This window comes from Bison bison, unplaced genomic scaffold (genome assembly GCF_000754665.1).
Source record: "Bison bison bison isolate TAMUID 2011002044 unplaced genomic scaffold, Bison_UMD1.0 scf7180017864456, whole genome shotgun sequence".
In the NCBI taxonomy this organism is placed as follows: domain Eukaryota; kingdom Metazoa; phylum Chordata; class Mammalia; order Artiodactyla; family Bovidae; genus Bison; species Bison bison.
The window spans coordinates 17,813,055-17,825,852 of NW_011495018.1; the positions used below are offsets into that span (position 1 = coordinate 17,813,055).

General features: G+C 47.4%; 1 protein-coding gene across 1 annotated transcript in view; it reads right to left on the minus strand.

Moving 5' to 3' along the window:
• Positions 1-6: 6 nt before the first annotated feature.
• Positions 7-12,798, minus strand: part of TCF7L2 (transcription factor 7-like 2 (T-cell specific, HMG-box)) — a 186,906-nt gene continuing 174,114 nt past the window's right edge. Inside the window, exons 11-14 of the mRNA XM_010859318.1 lie at positions 7,916-7,964; positions 7,273-7,323; positions 5,925-5,997; positions 7-432 (exon numbers count right to left, since the gene is read on the minus strand). Of these exons, the coding sequence (XP_010857620.1) occupies positions 9-432; positions 5,925-5,997; positions 7,273-7,323; positions 7,916-7,964 (597 nt within the window). The 3' untranslated portion in view covers positions 7-8. The remainder of the gene's footprint in view (positions 433-5,924; positions 5,998-7,272; positions 7,324-7,915; positions 7,965-12,798) is intronic.

The window sequence follows — 12,798 nt, forward strand, 5'->3', positions numbered from 1 at the left end:
GGGTAAAGCTATTCTAAAGACTTGGTGACGAGGGACAGTGGCTGGGGCTGGGTCCCGGCCAGAGCGCCGTGGGAATGTAAGGAAGATGTCGACGGCTGTGCCAGAGATGCGGGGGGGATGGCAGGCGGCTGCAGAGCGGCGGGAGGCAGGTCCAGGGCCCCGTTGGCACAGAGGGCGGGGGCCTTGCCGTGGGCGGCCTCGGCAAGCAGGAGGGCGGGCGGCGGAGGCATCATGGACAGGTGGGCCAGGGGGTCGGGCTTCAGGGACAGCGAGAGAGGCTGGGTCTGCTCAGTCTGTGACTTGGCGTCCTGGGGGGGGGAGCCTAGCAGGTTGGGGGAGGAAGGAGGCGAGTCTAGTAAGCTTCCATCTGAAGAGGGTGGACTGAGGCAGCTGCCTTCACCTTGTATGTAGCGAACGCACTTTTTTTTTCTCCTAGAAACAGGGGAGGGAGGGGAGAGAGTTATCTGTGAATAAAGGGCAAAGATGCCAAGGGAGAGAGTTATCTACTGCTCAGAGCCAAGAGGACCGCCACCTAACGGTGCCCCCGGGGAGACATCGCCCAGCGGCCAGGGGACGTTTAACGCCACGCTGGGGTGCCCGGCTCACTGAGCTATATGCCCGCTCTGGCAAATGAAGTGTCAGACCGCACAGCTCCCTACCTACCTGCTTCCCCTGCCCCGCTAAACACCCGCCTTCCCACTGACCAAATACAAGCGAGCAGGCTCAAGGGCGCCACCTGTGGGCCGTGACAGACAGCGGCTGCGTCCACGCTGAGAGGCGCTCAAGAGCTTGTTCGTTTCTTTTTTGGCTTAGACATCCCTTCATTTCCCGTGGTAACCATTCCCCTCCATTTCCACCACTACTGCCCCCACCCCTCAATGGGTGTGTGTGTGTGTACATGTGTGTAAAAGAGACAGACAGAGCTCCCTCCCCAGGCGCCTCATATCCATCTGAAACTCAAAATGCTGACTGTTGAGCCCACAGAGCTTAAAGGCAGCGCGAGCAAGAGGCTGAAAAGGTTTTATCCCACCACCACCATCACCACCACCAACCACCACCACCACCAGAGGCTGCTGGCGCCCAGAGAACTTTTTGGGCTTGTCTGTTAAGAACCACACCAAATCAAGAGAGGTCAGAATCAGTTGTGAAGGGGGGCGTGGACGGGGGGGAGAGGGAAACGAAAAGAAAACCAAATAAACTAAAAAACAAAACAAAAATAACAAAAAAAATAAAACCACCAAAAAACAGGTAGAAGAGGATAAACAAAGGTGGGGGAGGGGGAAGAATAAGAAAAACAGAAAATGATCCAAAGGAACAAGAATAACTGGTTGTATGGCCTGCAGGTTGTGGATTAAATTATGATTCAAACTTTTTTTTTTTTAGGATTTGGGGTCTTCCCCTCCCCCACCCCATAGTGAGAAGGCTAGAAGGAGAGATGGTGAGAATGGGGATGGAGGGGCAACTCGCCGTGGTCCGTATGCCAGGGCCAATGAGTAAGGGTTCAGCCCGTCACAAGGAAGTGACAACCAAGAAGACGTGCCAGGGAGTCGCAGCATGGACTTTCTTGAATCGGGGGTGGGGGTGGGGGGGTTATCAGGAGTAGTGTTTAAACCAGAAAGACTAATTTTGCCCTGCGCCAAAACCAGAGTCTCCCCTCTCCATTTCCTGTTTACATAAGAAATAGGATTGATAATTTCAGAGCCTCTTGTGCTTATCCACCTGAGGTGGGCGAAGTCAGTTCAAGACACTGAGTGTGTGACCTCACAGCTTCCCCCTAGTATTCATCCCAGTTTGATGGGATCGTATGTGGTAGGACAGGTGATCCTGGCAATCAACCCCACTCATGCTATTAAAAATAATGCAGATACAGGGGATGTGCTGACCTAAGAATACAGTCCGAACCGCGGCCGATAACACTGTCTAAAAACAAGTGTGTGAGTACCGGCTGGCTTCCGGTCATGGGAAAGCAACCAAGATGCTGCCCAGTTGAAGGCCACCACTGTCAGATGTCAGTGACCTTTGAAAGGAAGTGAGTGCACTGAGTCCCTCCTTGGGTTTGTGCCCCAGAGCTGCCTGATGATGCCCCTCAGTGCGTGGGGTGTGGACTCAGCAAGATGGCAGGAGGGAGGGGAGGCGGGGGGCGAAAGGGCACATGCTCAGTCCTTCCTGCCTCCCAGAGGCCGAGACCCATTGGGCCAGTGGCTTCAGGGCCTCTCCATCCCTGCTCTGGGTCAGAAGGAAAGTGAGGACACTCTGCCTTCACCTTCCAGTTGCCAAGGTTCCTTTTCCTCCTCCAGGATAGACTGAAATGGACTGTGGGTTCTGTTCCCATCCCAGAAACCCAAGATAAAGTAATTAAGCCTCTTAAGAGTTTTAAACCACCTTAGCCTGCAGATCAAAACATGCTCAAAAAACTAAGATGTCCATGCATTTTAAAAATGGGAGAAGAAAGGGAGGGGCATAAGCAAAAGTGAGAAAGCAACAGGGACAAATGAGAGAGAGGGGAAAGAGGAGAGGGACAAAGAAAGAACAGGGGAAATAACAGGAAACAAGGGAATGACATCCAGCAGCGTTCCATGCTATATTAGGGCAGAGTGAAAAGATGGGAAAAGCAACTTGGTGGGCTCAAAACAGAATCTTGTTAAAATGTCCTCAAATGTCAAGTAAAATTAGAAACCCTGTGCAGGGAGCGAGGAGCCCTGATTAGCTGGGAACATTTCTGGTGCTCCCCTCCCCCGTTCTGCCCTCCTCATGGTTTGAAGTTTCCATGTCCTGGGGATTAGTGGGGGGCATTTGAACACAAGACACGTGACTATGAATGACACGGTGACCGCTCCTTCTAAGAGGTGGCAGAGCAGATGGCAGTTGGAACCCACACATTTCGGACAGGCCAGAAAATGCCTTGTTTTGCAAATCCTTTTATTATTTTTTAAAAACACATCTTGTATTACTAATTTAGCATCAAGCCAGAGATCCTAGCAAAGTCAAGAGAAAAAGTGGAGGACAAAAGGGACAAGACCCATTCTCTTATCCTCCTCCACCTAGGCTCCACCTCTCATCAAGGTGTGGCCCCTGAAAAATCGGTTTTTAGCTTCTTATGGATTCATTCTGAAAGGAAAGTAAGAGTTCTTCCTGATCCTATTTTGGAATCACACCCTTAAAGGAGCAGATACTGTATTGCTAAAGCTTTTAGAGTGGGAAACAAGCACCCCAATGAAGGAAAAATGGCCCCGGGGAAGGTCTAAGGGTGCTGAGGCAGAAAAGAGGAAAGATGGCGCTGGGGCGGGGCGGCTCAGCGCCTGAGCAGCCACGCTGCACACGGACGGCTGCCCCCGAGCTGCACTGTAGAAAACCATGTTTATGAAGCAGCTCCGAAGCCTTGGGGTCGTTTGTTTTGTTTTGCTTTGTTAAAAACGTCACGAAAACTCTTGTTTCTGAGGAGGATTCCACACTCAGGGTTTAAATGAGGTTGGAGCTAGGTCTGAGAAGGGACAATCTAGTTAGTAAATGTTGGACATGATAACTTTCAGCCCCCCAAAGTGCCAGGTCTAACTCGCAGTTAACTGCTTCCAAAGCAGTAAGAGGGATTCATACACCACCACTCACGCCCTACAAATAAAATACACAAACCAGGCCACAAACCACATTGCGAGGGGCACACAACGGTGTCAGCCGCACCTTTCTACAGAGCGTGAGGAGCACCCACTTAGGAGCGTGCCCTGGGATAAGCTAACCTCTCGCCATGGCAGAGTGGTGATTCAGCAGCTAGTCGTCTTTCTACTCAGCACAAATAAAGGTCTGATACAAATTCACTGCCTATAAAGGGTCATCAGAGGTTCCATCTTCTAGGCCAGCCCTAGGGAAAGCTCTGACACCCTCCACCAGCTGCACCATGAAAACTCTTTTCTGTTGCACAGACAAGATCCCAGGACTGAGTGGCAAAACTATTTGTCACCTCCAGGGACACTGTTGTCTCACAGAACGGGTGGGGGTTCCCTCTCCTGCTGGATGAGCACCCAAGGCCCCCCGTCCTCACTCAATGGGCAGAGGGTTGCCTGTGGAGGGAGGTCTCTCTCAAGAAAGGCTCTTGGGCCCTAGCTCCCCTCAACGTCTGGTCAACACGAGGTGCTTCTCTCGTAAGGCGTTCGGGGAGGGGGAGAGAGGCGCAGGAGACTGGTGGGCATGCATGTGATGGAATGGACATGGGAGCTAGAGTCTAAACATGGAACACACGGCAAGGGCATGGAGGAAGGGGACACGTGACAGGGGAGGCACTACAGACAGGGGGTGTGTTTGGGTGTTGAGATACCTACCATCATAATATTCCAAATTCAAAGACTGCTTGTATCAGAACAAAGAAACAACAAATTTAACCAAAGGTGGTCATTAAAGGAAAGGAAATGAGACAGGAACTAGCTGGTATCCCTCCACCAAGAAGGAAGTACCTATACCTTCCCTGAAATTACAGGTTGGATGGAACCTGCAGGTGGAACACAGGCGTTTAATTTGGACTCTGCTGATTCCCTTTGGAACCAGAGCTCTGTCTCTCTAAATATATGTATAGATACATATACATATTTCTTTTTCTCCATCGTGCAGGCCAGCGGCGCTGCAGTGCGTGACCTCTGCTTGTGGCCCTGTAGCTGGTGCATGCCGTTGAATGCCACGCTTCTTTTCAGCACTGTAAAACAATGTCAGCTAACCAAGCTCCTCTGTCCAGAGATGTAGTTTTAAAACAGAAAATAAACAAAAACACAAAACAAAACTAAAAGAAGCCTTCCCCCAGAGCCCTTCTCCAAGTGTCTAGACTCCAAGTACACGGGAATGCTATCACTGCCAATCTGAGCTCCTTCAAACCTCGGGACACGGTGGGTCTCCCTCTGTCCTGCAGACATGCCACAGAAGCACTGACAGGGCCAGGCCAGATCCAGGATGCCGGCTTTCAGAGCAAAAGGGTAAGTGCCCGTCCTGGTCTGTGATGTCTGTGGTCTAGGTCCTACCACCAGGGATATGTTATTTATAAGAGCAGGGGAAAGAGAGAAAGAGAAAAGTAGAGGACACAGCATAAAATTAGCAAGGAAATTTTGAAGAATGAGGATCATTAGTCATTGATGCCAGCGGGGAAGTAGATGGGAATGAGGTCAAAATACATTGACGCACTAAGGTACCAGAAGGACAGAATGCTTTGATTTTTCCCAAAGGCCTTGCAGTAGGGGATATACCTGCATGGTTTGCACCATAAAGTCTGTCGGTCAAGCCCGAACAGTGCCCGACACTTCTTTGGAGTATTTGCATCTGTTAGCATAAGGTAAACACAAAAAAACACAACACAATGGTGGGTCGTGCTCAGTTGGATGTAAAATCTCGGCTACAGCTGACTCGTCTTCACTATCACCTTGGCTCTCTGTGCCTGTCTTCCCTCACCAAGGACATGAAGGGAAAGGACTTCTAAGCGCCAAAAGAAAAAATAATAAAATAAAATGATAAAACACAAAAAGAAAAAACAACAACCAGAAACCAAAAAACAACCAGGAAAAAATAAAAAAACAAAAACAGAGAGAGAAGAGGAGGGGGAGAAGGTGACGTCGTTTGTTTCTACCTAGGCCAGGCTCACGATGGATGTCACCGAGCCCCCGTCCCGGGCGGTCAGGAAGAGGGGGCTGGCAGGCAACATTCCCTGGGAGGGGGCGCGCTGGGGTTTGCTGTCGCTGACCCGAGGAGGCACAAATGATGCTGTTTTACAGTGGCATTGTGGCTAGCAGCAGCGAGGAGGACAAGCACGTCCCTCACAGAGCAGTGTCCCGCGCCCTCCTGTCTCCTAAGATCCACACACAGAGCCACAAAGCAACAGGCCGGAGGAGGGGGAAAGGACCGAATAGACCAGCTGCAAACCAGCACAGCGAATCTGGGAAATCTATACACACCTGCAAGGGCCGCACCAGTTATTCTGTTGATCAAGGCCAAAGCGCGCTCGGCATTTCTTAGGAGCGCTCAGGTCTGAATGAGTTCAAGAGAGAAGCGAGCAGAGGAGAAGGACGTGGGAGAGAGGGAGAGGGAGAGAAGAGAAAAGAGAGAGAGAGGGAGGGAGAGAGAGGGAAGGGGGGAAGAGAAAGATACAAATAAGAAAAAAATAAAAATAAAAAAGGGAATAAATCAATGACCTGGTTACTAATTACAAAATATTGACTTTTGATTTTTAACTTTCTTTAATTAAAAAACAAAAAAGGTAAAAAAAAATCACATTCTTATTCAACTCGTGAAATTAGCTGTTGCAAATAAAGCTGCAGTATCCCTTCTTTGAGGACTGTCTCTCCGATTCGTTTGAACTGATAAAGGGATGTTAGCTCCTCAAGAACTAGCTTTTAAATAATGTTTTTCTTCTTTTGGTTCTGCTTTTTCTTTTTTTTTTCCTCTCAATTTGTTTTTCTTAAAGAAGAAAATAAAGCAAAGGAGGGAATTAAGTTTGTCACATGCTCTTTTCTTCTCAGAGTACAACAGTTTAAAAAGGAAAAAAACAAAAAACAAAAAACTACAAATAAAACCAGAACAAAACAAAACGAAACAGAAAGAAAGAAAGAAAAGGGGTTGTGGTACTGGGATATTGCAGCTTTTGGAATGTTCATCTTTTCTTTAAATCTATTTTCATTAATATTAAGAGAGGAACAGATAAAGGTCAATAGGCTGTGTGAATGAGCTGTTAGGAGTTAGTTAGAAGCTCACAGCGGCATTTAAGCAGGTACAATCAGTGAAATGCTAGTGGATTTGCAAGTTATGAGCAGAAAAGTGAAAGAAGAAAAAAAACGAAAATAAAAAAAAAAAGCAAAGGAAAAAAATAATCATACTGCGGATGCATGCTTGCGTGAGAAAACTTAGTGGGAGCGATGAAAAAATGCCATTAGATTAAGGAGGTTTATTACTGAATTCCTTCCATTTTGTTGTTGTTGGTTTTTTTTTTTTTTAAACCAGTCTCTTTGAAAGAAATACTGCATATTCAATTTGCACAGTTAGTTCAACTCTAAATCACTGTCATCATGGCTTAAACAACTGTTACGGGAAAAATAAATAAACAAAGCAGAAGTTAAATTAAATTCAAAAAAAAAAAACAACAAAAGCAAAAAAAAAAATCTACTGAAACATACAAAATCATGTAGATGGTCATTTTAAAGAATGTTCAAAGGTCATACGTGTTTTCATGTTAATAAAACTATAATGGCAAGAAAAATTAAAAAACAGTTTATCAACTATTTTAATGACTCAAAATGACATTAGCACCTGTAATCGGAGGAAGTGAAAGGCAAGGATTTAGGAAACATTCGCTGTGTTCTGAAAAAAAAGAACAAATTATACAAAGCCTTCACAATGTTTTTGTCGTTGTTTGTAAAAGCCTGGCCTTCTCGAAGGGCCCTCTGAGATTGCCTATGCAGTATTTCTAATTTCTTCTAGAGAATGACAAACCTCCTTAATTTAAATCGGGTGCAATAGACCACTGTAAAGGCATGCATCAGAACATTCAGGAACAGCCCAGTTAACATCAAACACTCGCACACACCCCCTCTGCTCCCCTAGCCCCCTCCTCATCCTTACTCAGACACATACAAAATAAGCAGACTGTATAAATCCCCGTCTAGGCATGCCTACCGCTCTCCGCTTACAGGCTCTGCAGTTATTTAAAAACACATTCCACTAGACTTACAATGTGCTTTTCATGCAACAATGAATGTTACTAGCTTTAAAAGGGCAGTCATGAAGCAATTAATTAAAATGCATAAACAAAAAGGCTGGCTAAGATGGGTTCCCCCCGCCCCACAACGTCCTGGCCTTGAATTTCTCCTGCCTCCCCCAGATAGAAGCCTGACATAAAAGAGTGGTCCTCAGAGTACAGCTCCCTTCCTCTATCCTGCTTATTCTAACTTACCATTGGTCTCCCCGGGCTGCTTGTCCCTTTTCCTCTTCTTCTTTTTCCCCTAGATAAACAGATGAAACACAGGGCATTACTTCAGGAAACAGACGGGAGGACGACAACGTCTGGGCTCACCTGGAGAGGCGGTGGCAGGAGGAGGGACACCACCTGCCATCTCCAGCCACACCCACTCCTGAGTGTTTTCCAAAAAACCCCAGTTCCCTTTAGTCCAGGTGCCCTTCGACTGTGCTCCAGCTAGAGGAACGCATGCCTAGCGGAAGAGCTGGTATCAGTGGGGCAGAGGGGAAGACTTCTTTTCCTGTACATCTGTGTCCACCCTCGAACCTGATCCAGAGCATCCATAAAAGGGGGAATGAGGCCTGGATGGGGAAAGATTCAGAGAGGTGTGGAGAGACAGGATTGGAAGTGGCCCAAGAGCCAAGGGACGAATGAGTGATTTTTGAGATGGCCACGAGAACCCCTTGCCCGATGCAAATCTCTTACTAAGGCCAAAAGCTGCTCGCTCGGAATCAAAAAATTAAGACTTGGTAGGGGATTTTCTTAGCACTGTAGCATGGGTCTTGATTTTAAAGTCAGAAGGGGAAAAAAAAAGCGAAATAAACCCAGAAACCATCTGAGCTCCTTTTCAAACTGCTGAGTGGACATCCATAAAGAAGAACATTTGGTCCTAACCATTTTCCACTTATGTAATGACTGTAATACTCCTAGTAATATGGACTTCCCTGTAGCTCAAACAGTAAAGAAACTGCCTGCAATGCAGGAGACCAGGGTTCGATCCCTGGGTTGGGAAGTTCCTCTGGAGAAGGGAATGGCAATCCACTCCAGTATTCTTGCCTGGAGAATTCCATGGACAGAGAAGACTGGCAGGCTACAGTTCATGGGGTCGCAGAGAATCGGACACGACTGAGCGACTAACACACATGTTATACTACTAGTAATGACAGCTACCATTTACTGAGCACATACTATGTGCCAGACATGGCTCTAGTGTGCTATGCCCAGTGACCCATTTATCCTCGCACAATCCTATTTAACAAGCACGATCACCATCAGATTTTACAGATAAGGACGCTGAGATACAGGGGTGCACGCAGTTTCCTGAAATGACATAGCTATCAGATGATGCTGTCGACGGGAACCCAGGTGACCTCAGTTCCACAGCCCTTATCCACTAGACTACGCTGCCTTCATATTTACGGCCTTGTCGTCTGAGGAAGGCTCTTAATGGATTACGGGTCAAGCATTGCATGGAGTCGTTCACATTCCCCACCTGACCCTCCCTGCTATCTTGACGGTCTGCCCACAGATGTGAATGTGCAATGGGATTGGGGATGAATTCTGCAGAGGTAACCACCTCCCCTCCTTATCTGAAACTAGTTTTCCCTCACCCCGATAGCTCTGGTCCCATCCACATGAATTAGCCGCCTGGTCTATATGAAATGTCACAAGCAAAATGTCACGTCTATTTGTTTCAGAATATGCAAACATCCTTTGCCTGGTGGTTGGCTTAGTTTGCGCTTCCCTAGTAGCTCAGCTGGTGAAGAATCTGTCTGCAATGCAGAAGACCCCCCTTCAATTCCTGGGTTGGAAAGATCTGCTGGAAAAGGGACAGGCTACCCACTCCAGTATTCTTGGGCTTCTCTGGTGGCTCAGCTGGTAAAGAATCTACCTGTAATGTGGGAGACCTGGGTTTGATCCCTGGGTTGGGAAGATCCCCTGGAGAAGAGAAAGGCTGCTCACTCCAGTATTCTGGCCTGGAGAATTCCATGGACTATATATAGTTCATGGGGTCGCAAACAGCTGGACACGACTGAGTGACTTTCAGAAGTTCTCATGGTGTGTTGACATCAACTCAAGAAGAAACAAGAAAGAAAAGCCATAGGCAGAAAACCTGAAAACCCACCTGGCTCTGTGAGGGGGACACCAAGGCAGGGATGCCTCAGAGTCTTAGATCTACATGAGGGCTGAGGGTCAAGAGTCCTAGAGAAATCCTCTCAAATCTGGGGGCCTGTGGCATCAGGGAAATCTCTCTGGGCCCTCATTGTTTCCACTAGAAACATGTTCCGTTCCTTGGCATACAACTTTAAAGAAGAAGCAAAGGAAGGAGTTTGTGTGTTTTCTCATGAGCCCCAGCTGCCCACCTTCATGTCTGTGCCTCTCCTACGCCAGGAGCAAAGCGCTACCCGGCCATCCTGGAACAGCAGGAGGAGCAAGCTTCAGTTTATTTAGGAACCTGAAAGAAAACCTCAGCCAGGCACAGAAATGGTTCAGTTCCAGGCAGTGCGGCATCCACGCAGTCAAGGGCTTCCCAGTCATCTCCAATATAGGGCTCACCCGTGTTCAATCTCCTGAAATATATTCTGGAAGGCAGGTGACAATTCCTTCACCCCTGGGAAGCCATCCATGTGGGATACAAAACTGAGATGTTCATGACTGAGGCAATGACCGTTCAGACTAAATGCTTCTAGAGGGCAGGGACTGTGTCTTAACTGGAAGAGGATATGAAGGAACGAATCAACATCATGAAGTGAATAGGGAGATGCCTTTCAAGGGAGGCGGCCCCCTTGTTATCTCTTTAAATGTAACAAAAGAAGAAAAGGCCTCAAATATGATGGTGAGAGAGGGAAAAACTCACGATATGCAAATTACTGGGGATTTATCTCGTTGACTCAGTATAGAAGAGCTAGAAAGGAAGTAACTTCTATTACAATGTCACGGGTTAGACATCACTCTCTGACTGAAATCTTTTCTTGTGTGTTCCAGAGTGTGCACCAAGTCCAACCCCCCAAATGTGACTGTTTTACTCAATTCTATTCAGCTAAGGTAGCGTATAAAGGCTTCTATCACCACTGGGCTAGAAAAGCAGGATCGTGCAAGAGGCATAAGGATATCAGTTCAGAAAACTTTTCCCAGAAGAACCTTCAGAACTTGACAACAACACCCAGAGTAATTTATAGAAGCTTCTATGTCAAGTCAGTAAAAAAAAAAAAAAAGCTAAATAGTTCCCACCACAATTCAATCTCTAAACAGTTTAATTCTTATTCTAGACCACTTCCTGAGATGAGAGAGGAAGTGAATGAGAGAAGAAGGAAAGAATGAAAGAAGGAACAAATGGAGGGCTACGTGTGTTCAAAGCCACGTGCAATGAGCCGCTGATAAAGGAATCTGACAGTACCCCTTATGAGTGGTAAAGCTCCTATAGCCCCAAATCCAGATATTACCTCTAGACTTGATCTCAAGTCTTTTCAGGGGTTGCCCTATTACACCAAACCTTGTCCCAATGTAAAACCAAGCTAAAATCATTTCAAGTGTCTTGAGAACCTTCTGAAACCTAGAAAACACTTCTTAAGAAGCCTTGGGCAATATCTTGTCTTGAGTCCAGGAAGACCACGGCAGTATTCTTCTGAAGCTCTCACAAAGCCAGCCCATACCTTTGTGGAGATATCAGCCTATAGGACTCCAGGAGGCAGCACACACACAGACCACAGTGTGCATGGCACACCCTAAGGTTGTGCAGTGCAGGCCCTGCACAGCTGTACATGAAGGCTCTCGTCTGACCCAAAATGTCTACTGGGGATAGGATACCTAGAGAGTAGCTGAATTCCTCTCTGTGGTACCATTCTAGATTCCTCAAAGAATTGGATCTGTAGCAGGGAGAAGCTGGAGATGAACTCTAAGAACTTCTGACCCGAAACCAGGAGAGCAGCTGTCCTGAAATGAGATGGCTCTATGTGTGGGGAGCTGCAGGGCCTGCCTGCTGCTGGCAGTCTCCACCTCGAGGTCAGGTGAGGGTGAACAGCAAGCCTGTGGGAGAGCGTTAGCTTTCTTATCCTCTTCCTTTCAGCTCCAGAAGAAAGGCTCCTCCACCGCACACATGCTGAGGTCGAATGGAGAGGTCCCAAACAGCTAAGAGCCTGCGCCTGACCGTCTGTGAGTGACGAGGGCTCTGAGAGGAGCCAGTGTGTCATTGGGAAGTACAAGCACTGACTCCTGTTTCGACTCCCCAGGAGGAATCTGTTCTATTGCTGAGTGAAGTGCATGGGACCTACGAGGAGACGGGTGGCTGTGGAGATGAAGACACAGGTGTCTCGGTCCTCCCCATCCACATTACATACACGCGTGTGTGTAAAGGTGTGAGACTAAAGAGTGATGACACTTGGAACAGCAGGGCAGTGGAAGCAGAAAACAGTCTTATTCCAGGACCCACACATTCAATGCAGATGTCTTATGCTTCCTGGTTAAGTTCTGAGAGAGCTCTGATTTAACTCAATCCCCACAATACTGTGTTGACAGTAAGCTCACAAACAGCAGTAACTGAATGGATCTCAACTCACATACACAGAGAGCTTCCCCACCACAGGGGAAGGCCAGAGGAGAGCTAGGTCAGGGAGCACGGATGGTAGAAGAATCATCCATGGCTCAGTACCATCAACAAGAAACAGGAGGAGATGCCTGCTGCCAGCATTAAGACGGGTTCTGTTTGCCCCCAAAGAGTGGATGGTAAAAATCACTTCATGAAACTAAATGCCAGGTAATGAAGTACGAAGCAAAATAAGAGACATTTCATCCATTAGAGAGGAGAATGAGCCCAGAACTTGAGTTCCTGGGCGAAAAACCAGAGTAAGAAAGAATGGTGAGGTGACAGAAGACAGCCAGTTCATGGGAGGAGAAGAATCCAGAGTGTTACAAGCACTGTGATTAGTAAAGACAACAACCCCTACAGTGTTTTCTAAAAAGTAGGAGAGGGGATTAGGCAAATCCCAGAGCCAACAAAAAGCTGAGGGACACACACAGCACCCAACACACACACCTCCCTGTGTCACTTCATCCATTCTGCCAAAAGATGGCTTCTACTGCCTACTTACACTCAGAGATAT